The sequence below is a fragment of the Schistocerca nitens genome, chromosome 1 (genome assembly GCF_023898315.1).
Source record: "Schistocerca nitens isolate TAMUIC-IGC-003100 chromosome 1, iqSchNite1.1, whole genome shotgun sequence".
Lineage (NCBI taxonomy): Eukaryota > Metazoa > Arthropoda > Insecta > Orthoptera > Acrididae > Schistocerca > Schistocerca nitens.
The window spans coordinates 416,715,231-416,729,642 of NC_064614.1; the positions used below are offsets into that span (position 1 = coordinate 416,715,231).

The window sequence follows — 14,412 nt, forward strand, 5'->3', positions numbered from 1 at the left end:
GCAAGTGGCTTGAAGGGAGGAAGTCAGTTTACTGGCTAGGGGTGGCAGGTGCTGGGTTAGGCATGTGATGCACTGGTGTTGGAGCTGGTGGGGAGCAACACACGATGAACATGACATGGAAAAATAAAGTGGGAGGGAGGATGGGACAGAGAAAGGGGTGGAGGATATGAGGACAGTCAGTTAATGGAGATTAAGGCCAGGACAGTTCCAGAACTGACGGATGTGTTGCAAGGACAACTCCCATCTGTGTAGTTCAGAAATGCTAGTGGTGGAGCAGCCATTGAAATAGAGCATGTGGTGCTCAGCTACATGTTAAGACATCAGGTTGTCTAATTTGTTACTGGCCACAGTTTCGTGGTGCCATTTGTTATTGTGGTCAGCTGGTTAGTCACCATACCAACATAAAACGCTGTGTAGTGATTGCAGCAGAGATGACATATGACATGGTTTTTGTCTGTACCAACTTTGCTGCAATCACTGCACAGCTTTTTTATGTTGGTATAACAACTAACCAGCTCTCCACCAGAATGAATGGCCACTGTTAAACTGGCCAAGAACAATGTTGACCACCCACTGGCAACATTCTCAATTTCAATGGCTTCTTCACAAACCATGCCATCTTGATCTTTTCCTCCACCACCAGCTTTTCAGTATTAAGCAGAAGTTATTCCTACAACATATCCTTCACTCCCAGAACCATCCTGGCCTCAGTCTCTGTTAACTGATTGCCCCACACCCTCCCCAACATCTTCATCTCCCTCTGCACTGTCATCCCCCTCCCAACACACCTCTCCATGTCACGTGAATGTCTAGCCTGTGCACTTGCTACCCGTCCCTCCCGCATTCCTCACCAGCTAACTGGCTGCCTCCCTCCAAGCCACTAGCTATCCACCCTCAAGCCCTCTTCTTCCCTCCCACCTTTCTTTCACTCTACCCATTGCACCTCACCCAATACAACCCGAAACCCACCTCAGTCTATCTGCCAAACTACACTCCTGGCATTTTGCATCCAGCTAGCACTATGGAGGGGCACTAGCATGCTGGTGTTTATGTCCTTTCTGCATGTGCTTATTGACAGCTCAAGACTTCTGCTCAGTGAATGGTTGCCTTTACTCTTAAAGCATGTTATGTCAATATAGTCTATTTAAAAAGTTATTCTTCTGTCTTTTACATATGCCCTGTTTCCATCTGCATTTCACAAGACATTGAATAAACTTACCTATAAAGGGTGCTTTATATTTGAATGAAGCAAACTCATTGCTTTCAGGAAAACTAGATTTTCAATCAATGTATTCTACTCTGTTCTATTACTAGTAGCAGAATCTCATATATTTGAAAATAATCTGCCACTGATTGTTAATCCAAAGTCTGCAATACTAGATGAGTCAGAAACAGCACTAATGGCATGGAAGTTTGGCCAACAAAATCTGCATCTTGTTAAGTCCTAACCTATTTGCTCCGGTTGTTGAGAGCAAACAGCAATCTGGTACAGTGGTTTTGGGTAGAAAGTAATCCTGAATTCTAGTACCTCATCTATGTTGTCATTGTGAATTTCATACTCCTACAAACTTTTCCTGCAGATGTCCTCAGTACAAATAAAACAGCTGTTACAAATGATTATTCACTTGAAACAATCCTAAGCCAGGCAAGTTTACAAATTTAAATAATAACTGAAAGGCTGTAATCTAGAATTTGGTAGCCAAGAACAAACATGTGTGGACAAATTCAATTAGGTGTTTATTTTCTATTCACTTACCGAGTCACTACATACGTTTGCTCCTCCATGGAACATACCCACCTTGTTATGAATCCATCACCAACAAAACTCATGAGGTCATCATCAAACTGGGAGAAATAACCATCAGTAATACACACTGTTCAAAAGAATTGTGAAAACAGGACTTTGGGCACTGCCATACTCTAGTGAGTAATAACTGAGGACTGGATACATTGTCAAATTATACCTTCATCTTTCAGAAATTATGTACACAAGAAAACATCATTATATCCTCATTCATTTATATAACAAGAACTGAAGTGCCTGAGAAGTGTCAAAAACAAAGTGGAAATAATCATCCATTCCATTATGCTGGGTGCTTTTCATTGGATGGTGAGAGCTGCAACAATGTATATGCCCTCCACAAGCATAATCACTATGCAACATCTATGTGGCATGCTCCATATAAGTTGCAGCTGTCACCCTGTTGTATTCACACCCATTTTTTTGAATGAGAGTACTTGAGAGATCTCAGAAAGTCTGTGGTGAAACAGGATGACCACAAACATGTCTGTCAAGCATGTCGCACACATTCTTGATGGGATTTAGGTCAGGGCCCACTACTGGCCATTCCTTTACTTCAATGTCCTGGCTTTAAGAGACATGGATTCTGGAATTATCAAACTTGAGAATGAATTCAGGGCCACTATCATATGCAGCAGCCACCACATGGTCCAACAAGATCTGTTTAGTATACTTGCTGGCGGTAAAGAGACCACGCACAATGACGAGATCCAAATGGCTGTCAACATTGACACCACCCAACACCATCACAGAACCTTGCAAAATCTGTTGACTTCTTGGAAAAAATTTGGCAGCTACTGCTCACCACACAAGGACGTAGCCTTTACCTTGGACGAGAGGAAATCTGGACTCATCTGTGAATAACACATTTTACCAATGATGAAGTTGTCAGATCAGACAGGAATGGTGGAACTGTAGGTGAGCCGCCAGACATATTCATGTCAAGTGGAGTACTCAAACAGCATGTCTGGGTCATAAGGTGATTTCTCATAACCTGTTTCTTACAGTCTGACTGGACACAGCACTCCAATGGCCTTTATAAAAAGGTTCTGCCCTTATGAAAAGGTTCTACAATGCTGTGGCAGTAGTCATAAGACACCACAATGCAGAGATGGCCAAATATCAGTCTTCAAGTGAGGTGGTAAAGCATTGGCAATTTTGTTCAACACACCTTGTGTACACACTTTTCTCCCCATTGTGTGTCCAGAATCTATGGAAGGCAGATGTAGAAAAATTGGCATATGTAGTGACACAACAGAAATTCCATCCTTCTTGAATGAAACAGACTGCCCTTGCAACTTGTGCTGCATTAAAATGTTCATTGTATGTGCTTGGTTGAATACAATGTTCACAAATGACAATCTGTGTATCTCACTAGCAAACTTTGTGCTACCACTGCTCACTTCTTTCTTGGGGAGCAGGAGGGGCCGATAGATGGCAAATGACATTAGTTGTTGCATACATTTGAAAACAAAGATCTAAAATTATGCAATAAGACCACAGGTACTGCCTGTGTCAAAATAGATTTAATGAACCAGACGTTCGTATACATGTCCCCTAATTCTTTTGAGCTGTGTTTGTAAATCCCCCACATGCCTGAAATCTTGCCTCTACTGCCCCACCAAGCATTCTATCAGTCATCATATGCAACAGAAATATAAGACCAATGATAGCAACAATAGTTGGACCAATGATATCAATCTCTCTCTGCTATTTGATGCAAAAGAGGAGGGATTTTTTAAATCATCGGCCTGGAATCTATAATACAACCTTGCTTTGTGCTTTGTGAGCAAAGACGATAAGAACATACTGCTGCAAGCGACCTGCAGAATACTTCAAGATTTCCCACATAGCAAACACTGATCAGCTCTAATTGAAATAGGAATAACCATCCTCCTGATCAGGTCCTATTCCCATCCAAGATGAAATTTTAAGAAAGCAGACTGGAAGAACTTCTCCAGCCACTTTGACAAATGCTTAGGTTGGATTCCACCCACTTCTGAAAGCTCTCAAAGTTTCACAAGAGTCGTGACTGAAACAGCAAAGAGGACCATTCCTAGACGATTCTGCAAGTACTGAATACCAGGATGGAATGTTCAGTGTGAAGAACTATACAAGCAGTTCCTCCAAGGAGGGGACAGAGAGATATCTGATGATCTGCTACTCACACTAGACATGGCTGGATGTGAGAAATAGACAGAAACAGTCCTGAACATGACCTTCAAAAGACCTAGCAGAGAAGTGTGGGCACTTTTAAAGAAACTAGGCAGAATACCTAAGGATGCAAGAGGCAAAACGGCCTCATACTCAGGTGGAACTGGAAATGATGATGTGATTTGTTCAAGAACCCTACAGGACAAAAGCACACACCACTCATATCGAACATGAATTTACAGCTTTGACAGCATCTAGCACCAACCTTACTGAATTTTCCCAGCCTTTTAGTGTTGAGGAAATAACAATGTCACTCAAAGGAGTTAAAACAGGGAAGGTACCAGGGCCTAAGCAATTCACCCTGAATTCCCCCTTAACTGTGGTAAATATACCAAAGATGGCAAGCAGAGTTCCTTAGTGATATCATGATGAGAGGGAGAATCCTGAACAGAATGAAAATGTCTAATGTCATCACTATACCTAAGCCAGTGAAACCAAGCAACAAGCCACAACAGTACCACCCAACAGCCTTCTTAGTTCTAGAAAGTTCTTAGTTCTTGAAGGAGTAATCTGCAAAAGAATCTCGGCTACAATACTTGAGAAAATTCAGATTGAACAAGCTGGCTTTCACCCAGAAAAAAGCTTTACAGGCCAGATAATGTCACTCATGACCTATATAGAAGCAGGCTTTCAAAAGAATTTTAAAACATTCAATGCATTTACGGATCTCTCAACAGCTTATGACACAGTCTGGAGACACAGTCTTCTCTACGAAGTCACTCAAATAGTTCCATGCAGAAAAACAGTTGAACTTATTAATAGTGTTCTTGCTACAGCTCTTTAAGGACTGCCTCAAGGATCTGTCCTCACCCCAATCCTGCTTAATCTGTACATATCCGATATGCCTGAAACTCGATCTCATAAGTTTGGATACATCAGTGACTGGGTGCTGCAGTGGGACACTGGAATTTTTAAATAAATGGAAGCCATCTTAACATCTGATCTGGCAATAATGGGAACATATTTTCAGAAATGGAGACTGTAACCAAACACCATCACAACAGAGATGGCTTGCTTTCATTTGTGCAACAGAGCTGCAACAGACAACTCTAGGTCTATTTTGATGACAGACTACTTCACCGCAATCAGCAGCCAAAATATCTAGAGGTTACATTGGACTGGACCCTGTTCTAGAAGAAGCATCTGGAAAACACCGCTGCAGAGATATGGGCTAGGAACAATATCCCACATGAGCTATGCAGAACGACCTGGAATTCTTCTGCTGAAACTCTGCACACTTCAATACTTTGACTAGTCTGCTCTGTTGCAGAATATGGAGCTTCTGCATGGCTCAATAGTGCACTCACACAAACTCTCTCGAGGCACAACTGAACAACACGATGAGAATTATCGATGGCACAATAAGATCAAGCCCCATCAAATGGTTGCCACACCATGCCGCATTCTGCTCCCTGGACACTGACGAGAAACAGCTCTGCACCAGGAGTTGAAACATATACAAGGCAACTAGAATCTCCATATCCATCAAGATGCAGTTATCCTAGAAAGAAACCAGATTTGATCAAGAAAACAGCCATGGAACAGCACACGTCTTAATTCACCTTAACAGACTCATGGGAAAAAGACTGGACAAAGGCTTTGTCCTCCACATTGCCAAAATTTGCCCTGCATAAGAAAGAAACCCCATGTCTTTGTCCAGTCACACAGAACATGGACAATGTATGGCATAATACACACCAGTCATGGCAGAAGAATAGACTCTTTTCATGTATAGGACAGTCGAGCAGCCTAGCAAATCGTTCATCATATTTTTACAGAATGTCGCAACAAGGTCTACTGTGGAACTTTCAACTATTTCCTGACAGTAGTGAATGATGCAATTGGTTATATTAAAAATTTAGATGTCTGTCTGTAAATTACATGGGTTATTGTTTGTGCTATCTCTAATATTCTGTTTAAAAAATACAATAAATAAATTAATTAATTTTTATTCACAACAATCGAACTTATGAATAGTGGCCTTACAGTAAAACAAGCAAAGCAGGTGTAACTGGAGTTCTAATGAAACTTGTGAAATTTAGCCAGTGCTGTTAAAGCTTGCACAGCTGACAACATGTGATAGCAGATTCCATAAGTAACAACTTATTTAACTGATGTGTAAGTGCAAAGTTCTGAAATTCCTCACCTTCACAAAAGTTCAATAATCTGTCAGAAAAAGAAAAAAAAAAGAAAGATACAGTTTAAGATCTCACATTATTGTCCTGCAGCTCACACTCAAAACGTTGAAGTCAATCTCTCCTGAGTCCACTAAAAATAATTCTAAATCACAACTGCTGCTCAGAACCTAACATTTGCAAAAGTATTTTGTTATAAGACTCACTCTCTCTCTCTCTCTCTCTCTCTCTCTCTCTCTCTCTCTCTCTCTCTCTTTTGATATATCAGGAAATATAAACAAACATGAACTGTTTATATTGCGTGTCTTTATGTGCTCTTTTCAGTGGTGTGCTCAGAACTGCTTAGGTGATATATGCCCACATTAATGACCAAATGATTAATTATATAATTAACTACTAAATACATCTTAAATCTGCACATATGACACATTTATGTAACCATATGTAATTATATGTAATTAAAATAAGCTGTAATACTGACTACACTTGAGACCATGATACAAGGTGATCAGTGTTGACAATTGATTTCTTCAGCTATTGTTTAAAATCTTGTCTGTGACTATATGCATCTGGTATCTGTGGGTTATGAATATATTTTTGTATAAGTAGGCCTACTGATTTATACATATTGACACAAGTTTCTTAATCCCCAGAGCACAACTATTAGCTGATTTGTCTCCTTGATATAATGTGAGTAGATTTCTGCAATGTTAGTATGGGATATATTCCTGATTTGACAGGAAGCCCACCATTGCTGCTTTGCACCCTCACTGAATGTAGTACTAGTCAAGTTACCCTTCCACAGCAGCTAAAGAATTCTAGGGTCCATTGATCTTTCTGTTTCCTGAGGTGACTTGTGCCTACCTGCCAGTGCCAGTGACTCCCACACCCCATGTTTCCAACAACTGGTCACTGACAGCCAAGTAGAGGAAGAGTCACTAGCTTCATCAACAACAACAGCAACATCAGTAAAATCAGCACTAGTAACATCAGTAACACCAGTAATATAAGTGTCCTCAATATCAGTAGTGGTACCAACTACATTCCACCAGTTACAATCCTAGTACTGCAAAGCACAGCTCCCTGGTGCAAGCAACCAGCTCTGTTCTCTTCACAAGATATTATTACAGTTTAATCCCAACTATATACAGCACATCTCGAGAAGTTGAAACCCTTGCTCCCCAACACCTGGAACAGCACTTCAGACATGAGATCCACAAATTATCAAACTTGTTAACATCCCGCTCCTACCTTGGAGCACCACTATCCATCAACACTTGTTCTACCCACAGTGAACCCCCACGTCAACCACTAATAGCACCCACACTCTAACTAGCTGACCTTTGCAACTTGTCATATTCTCCAAAGCTCCCTCCCAACACTCGATGAAACCCAGAACCCAAACAAACTCAAAAGACTGTTCCACCAAAAACATCAGTTCCACAGAAGTTTCAGTCCTGTTCAACGGCATCACTTAAGGCACCACAGGCAAGGTTAACAATGCTGGACTCATCAAAGACCTACTCTCCTTCTCCTGATCATTACAGTGGAAACATTTATTTGCTACCAATCCCTCCAACCATAGCTAACCTAATCCCAACATTGAACATTTCCTCTCACAGTTCATTCCACCATCCAACCGTGACACTCCCCCACCCATCCTCCCACCTAACCATCCCTGGTCACCTTCCCTACCTTGAACTTGGCCGCACCATCCTTTCCCAGATTCCTTCCCAATAACACAAACCTCTCAACAGAAGAAGGGCAACAACTCACAATCTCAAAACAGGCCCTGATATAATCATCCTCACTGCAAGCAACAGCTCCAGCACTGTCATTACGAATCACAGTGACTACTTGATGGACTGACTCCTTCAGCTACACGCTCTGCCATAGTGACCCCAATCCAGAAATCCAACATAACCTCCAATCCAGACTGAAATCCTTGTGTCCATCCCAGAATCTCACCCAAGTTCATCTCCTATCTCAAACCAATGACCCCTGTTACACCCACATTTTACATGCTTCCCAGAACTGTTCTACATGCTTCCCAGAACCCATAGATCTAACAATCCCGGATGCCCCATTGTAACTGGTTATTGTGCTTCCACTGAAAGAATTTCCACTCCTGTTGACCAACACCTCCAACTGACCCCTTGAAGCCTACTGTCTCACATAAAAGATACCAACAACTTCCTTCACCAACTCTCCACCATCTCCGTTATCATCTGGACCCCTGCTCATTACTGTTGATGCCACCTCCCTAAACAGCAACATCCTTCATGCCTGTGGCCTTTCCACTACTGAACACTACCTCCTCAAACTTCTTTCTGACTTCAAACCCACTACCTCATTCCACATACACTGTACCAACTATGTAATAACACACACTAGATGTAAACAAATCCAAAGAACAGCTATGGACACCTGCATGGCATCCTCTTACAGCTACCTAGAGGAAACATTCCTGTCTGGTTCAGATTCATTGATGATATTTTCATTATCTGAACACAGGGTAAGACATGTTAATCTCATTCCTCCACAACCTCAACATTTTCTCCCTCACCCACTCCACTTGATCCTCCTCAGCTTCCAACATGCCATCTTCCTGGATGTTGATCTCCACCTCTCTGATGGCTCCACCCACACTTATATCCATATTAAACCAACTAACCAACAACAATGCCTGTATTTTGACAGCTGTCACCCTACCATAACAAAATAATCACTGCCATACAGCTTGGCCACCTGTTGATAGCTTACCTGCAGTGACAAGAATTCTCTTTGGAATCTGTCTGACTTTCTTTCTGTCAGTCTGTCTGTCCATTCATCTGTTGAGGCCCCATTTTCCTCACGAATGGACACACATATCAAGTTGAAGTTTGTCAAATTCCAAGGTCTATAGTCGCTTGGCAGTGTAGTAACTGTATTTGATTATTTATGTTGCATATTTTGATACTCACAAAGTCACTCATCAAAATCTACAGGGTACTTCCCACTGACCTAGAAACATGAAATTTGGCAAGCAGCAAGCTTTCACAGTAAAAGTACAGGAAAAATCAGAAAACTGTTAATTTGTATTTATATGACACAAAAATATTTCCTTTGTCATTTTTTTATCCAACTCCAAACTTAAAATTAAAACCTTCTCAAAGGTCTTGGAATTACTGGAACCAACATCTTCGTAGTATCAGTGTCAGTAACAAGAAAAAATCATTGCGATTCTCGAGTCTCAGGATATCTGAACCAGTGTCAGAGACATATGGGGGCCACCCACATTGCCACCAGCGTCGGCCCCCACCAGTCAGCTCGCACACTATTCGTTCGTTTCTTTTGTCAGTCCACTCGACTGAATCGAGTAGTCATACTTTCCTATGTAGCACATGCATCCACGTCATCATATTTTGTAAGCTTCTGTCTGTCACATAGAGACTGACTTAATGGCTTAGTTCTATTGAACACTCATCCTGGCATTGATTGTCCTACTGACGATGTAATTAACCACTTTGCCAGCAAGAACAGGTGCATAGAATCCATCATTTAAGGAAGAGAACCACAATTGTAACTTTTTTATATCATAAGATGGCATTGTCTTGTATATGTGTACAATCAGTTTAAATAAAAATTTCTTAAACTTATTTTTTACTACGGTAAAAGTAAAGGTAGCCCAAGATATCTTTAGCTCCACCTCCTTGAGGTTTTTCTGTATCCACCGCTGACCTGAACTGTCTATATACATAATTTTGTATGGAATGCCCAGAGTGTGGGTCCTACTTGCATCTGGCCAACATTTTTACATGAAAACTGTTATTTTATATTATTTTTATTATTTTAAAAGAGAAGTTTTTTATCTATTGATGATTAGAAATATATAGTAACAATACTGCAAATCATAACTAAATCTTTTCTTTAATGCAGCAACCTGAATTCATGTGGTCAGAAGAGTACCAAGGAGCTTTATTTTCCACATTCTTCAAAGCTTTTGACAAACTTCGAGAAAGAGATTACTTTGTTGGGGAAATGATATGGAATTTTGCAGATTTCCAAACTGCTCAGAGTAAGTAATCAACAGCAGCATAATGATTTTATTGCCAAGAGGCTGCCACCATACCTGACACCAGCGTCTGTGGCCTGGTGGTCTAACATCCATCACTATATGTGTGGCAGTGTTGTAGTAATGTGTTAAATGCAGCTCACTTAACTCTTAAGAAGAGAAAGCACGTGCACCAGAAATTTTCAATTCATGTGTTACCTATATACCATCATTTGTTCATCAATATTCCTTTGTTTCTCTCTATGTATAATCATTTTCCTCCTTCTCTGCCTCCTCCTCCTGCTTTTCATCTTCAGTTATAATGTCTTGCTCTGCAAAGCTTACTCATTGATTGTTTAATAACTGGTACGTAACCTGCCTTCAACTTTGGATGCATAGGTTTCATTTCATACCCCAAAATATCTTAACACAACCAGCAACCAAGTATTGTGGTAATGCTTGCACAAACAGGCTGTGTACAAGTGACACAATCTCAAAACAAGAACACAAAGGCAATATGTTTTAGAGAGAAATATGTTTGGTGAATATGGAACTCTTGAACTGTATTGCTGAATATGTTCTATAGCTGTGAGCTCCACGAGTGCTTTAGTAACTGCAGTTTGATAGATCACAAAGAAATGGGGGGTCAGTGTGTGTTTTAAGTGGCACAGTGATCATGATACTGCACCTGTATCGTTGTTGTAAATTTGTATCTAATCTGCTTGCAATCATCTGATTCCACTTCTCATCAGAGGTGAATATCTGCTTGGTTCCTTCAACAAGGTTATGCCCAATTTCATCCCCATCCTTATGTAGGAAAGCTCCGCCACAACTGAACTAAGTGGGGCATTAGCTTACAACCTTTCTTATATTTTCTAAAAAGAAGTTTTCATCTTCCACATAAGAGCCTGTTGAGATGAAATATTCATTATCATAAAATTACTGGAGCATCTGCTATACTTTCAAGATGTACGGGGTGGTTAAAATTAAACTTTTGCTACTTGACTCTAATAATAATACTAATAATAATATCCTCTCCCTTCAGCCAAGTTCTTGACGATGTGTTAATGATATCTGTCAAGTTTTTCAACCATCATGCCGTACAAGTCACTCAACTGTGTGTCAACATTATTTGCTGGAAATACCAGTTTCAATGGTGCAGTAAACCATTCTGACGTATACAAAGTTGACAAACTAAACTGATTTAAAGCATGTACACTGGCTTCTACATTAAAAAAAACTGAATATTTACTGTATTGTGTTGTACAGTCAACTATTGTTTGTCAAGTTGTGCATGATTTGTCATACTGAAAGAGCAAATTCAAGTTAGAACTACTAGAATCAGTACTGTATACACTAAATCAAATTTTTACACATATCCGGAATGATTTGCATAACAATTTGACACATTATTTACAATGCTGATTCTAGCGTTTCATACATTTACATACATTTAATCTAATAAATAAGTCTCCCATACTTGTTCAATAACAGATAAAAATTTTCAAAACAGTATGACAGAAGATACATTTTTGGTGAAAAACTTTGTATGGATGTATGTCCTACAGTGAGTACATCAACTTTGTGTACCTGGGGATTATCCAACAATTTTTAAAAACTTTCTTGACACATTAAACCACTTCCTACTCAAAATAATCAGTCACATTCTTGCAAAAGAGAAATTGGTGCACCAGAGGATAGTGCTTCACAACAGTCTAGTAGCTTAATCCGTCCACTGTCACACTCGGGCACTGATTGGAGACAGAAAATAGGCCAAGAGCATAACGAACTGTATGATTTGCTCAACAATTAATTTAATATTCACTGATTAATTGCAGATTCCAAACGTGCTGCAGGAAATAAGAAGGGAATCTTTACAAGAGCACGGCAGCCCAAAATGACAGCACATATGGTGAGACAGCGGTATTGGTCCCTTGCCAAAGAAGATTATAATGTAACACTTCCTGAAGATCTTAACCCCTATGTTTGCAGTACTTGCTGAATTTGGGGAAAATGTGCTGTACTGTATCCATTGGGTCTATACTACACCTATTTATTAAGAACCCAAGATTTTCTTTTAAATAGAAGTTTTATACAAAAAAAGAACAGATACATGGAATTATTTTATCTACTACTAGCAGCAGATCAATATACGTACTTGAGCACAGAAGTTCTAGAACAAGTGAAGAATTCCAACTGCCATATTTCTACCAACACTTCTGAAAATATATTGTAGGTCCTGATAAAAATGTTGATTTAAGTAATATTTTATATGTTGTGTAACATACATGTAACTGTATTAAATTTTGTTAATTCCACACTAGAAGACACTATGCAGTCAAAAATACCATGCACTGTTATTCTTATTAACAGTGATTTAATCTTAGTTTGTACTGAATGTAATTTTTTTTATTTTGTAATAAAACTGGAATATAAAATGAAGCTTTTACTGTGAAAATGTGAGTCAGTCCAAGCTGCATTATCTTGTCATACGACCTCTTTCCTGCAGTACAGAACCCTCGTTGTGTGCTGAGAATTATGTATCCAGTATGAGATTGAAGTACTGCATTCTTTAAGCATCGATCGTGAGCATTTAATTTACGATGCTCACAAAATTCTAGAATAAGTTTGTAACACTCCCGATTCTGGTTTTAGTTATCCGCTCGTTCACGGACCTAAGTAGCAGCCCAAAATTAGATAATTAATTAATGTGACTGTGTACCTAATGGGCTAGCAATCGGATTGGACTGCTCAGGAGGTGTTACATTCCGTACTGTCCTCACAAATATGGTAATAAGTATGGTTTGGTGGTAATGAGGACAGCAAACACAGTTTCATAAACAAAACCTATATTCTTAGCAAAGCACAAAAATAAGGAGACAGCCACTGCCTTCGTCAATACATAGTTAATGACGGCTAATCTCATCACAGGTCTCTATAATTATCGTTAATCGTCACACGCAATATCCAATCACTGTAATCCAATTAATGCCGGCGCGGTAGACGCGGAAGTATAACAGCGGCACTCAATCTCACTGAAATCACTATATAATAAAACTTTCTCACTTTCCCGCATAATATTGATACAAAGGGGTTAAACCACGGCATTGGCCACTCCCTTTGCCGGTAAATGGTAATAATTTCTGCTGGCTTTTGCACAGCTATACCCGCCTCGCGGGAACCTACCACACCTTGACTCGGCACTCCACCCAACTAACTCCGCACTGCTCTCCGCCCAGTTATTCCCGCCTCGCGGGAATCTACCCAAGCCGCACTCGGCACTCCGGGGAATCCCCTCTATCTCGCGCGTCCTGCACACACTATTCGATATTTGCCCTGTCGACCTGTGTGAGCGCAAGTTTTAATAGTAAGGGCCTGCGGACCCCTTACATCCCCGCCCTCAAAAACTTCTTTTGAACCGCAGGTGAAAAAGAATCGGTAAGGGATTTAAAAACAAAAACATAGTTACACTGAACAAAACATGCAATACAAATCATTAATGAATTTACAATTTTTCAAAATAATCCTGGACTCCGGTAGTGGGCTGCCTCCACAACAATTTCTACAAAAAGGTTATTACATCACATAAATGGCATTGTCCAAAATTACAACCTTTCAGTTCAACCAGCAAGTCGTCTATAGTCCAATATCAAAAATGAAAACATACACAGCATATACACTCAAAAATTCATTACCTAAATACAGAACATATGGATTATTATTACAACATAGTTATTACAAGTTTTATATTCATTCTGAGATAGTCTTTGACATGAAATATGCAACTCTAATTGTAATATGTCACAAAGCCCAAATGTAAATAAACACTTCCCTCTTTCAATTGTCCATTCTATAGCTAATTGTCCTAAATATATCCTACGCCATTACTCCAAGGAGTTTAGACACTCTCAGTTCATTCATTTGCCCTAGTTGAGTTCCTTTTCCTCACCTGGGTTATTTCTACTCTCGTGCGAGTAGTACCTTTTTATGTTTTCCACATGCTCTTTGCCATGCACTCTCTTTGTCCGTGCATATTCCAATTCCACAGTGTTAGGATGACTAATTTTTATAATCCTGTATGGTCCTTTATAAACGTGGTTAAACTTATGTATCTCAGAGTTTATTTTCTTTGATTTAGCATGAACCTTTACTAACACCAGGTCTCCCACTCGGTAAGTTATTGGTTTCACTAGTTTGTCGTGTCTTTCCTGTCTTTTCCTGGCCTTCTC

At 39.9% G+C, this 14,412-nt stretch overlaps 1 protein-coding gene across 1 annotated transcript in view; it reads left to right on the forward strand.

The window, feature by feature from the left end:
- LOC126249979 (beta-glucuronidase-like) overlaps nucleotides 1-12,530 on the forward strand; it is a 126,740-nt gene extending 114,210 nt beyond the window's left edge. Inside the window, exons 12-13 of the mRNA XM_049951521.1 lie at nucleotides 10,069-10,207; nucleotides 12,022-12,530. Of these exons, the coding sequence (XP_049807478.1) occupies nucleotides 10,069-10,207; nucleotides 12,022-12,185 (303 nt within the window). The 3' untranslated portion in view covers nucleotides 12,186-12,530. The remainder of the gene's footprint in view (nucleotides 1-10,068; nucleotides 10,208-12,021) is intronic.
- The last annotated feature ends 1,882 nt before the right edge of the window (nucleotides 12,531-14,412 follow it).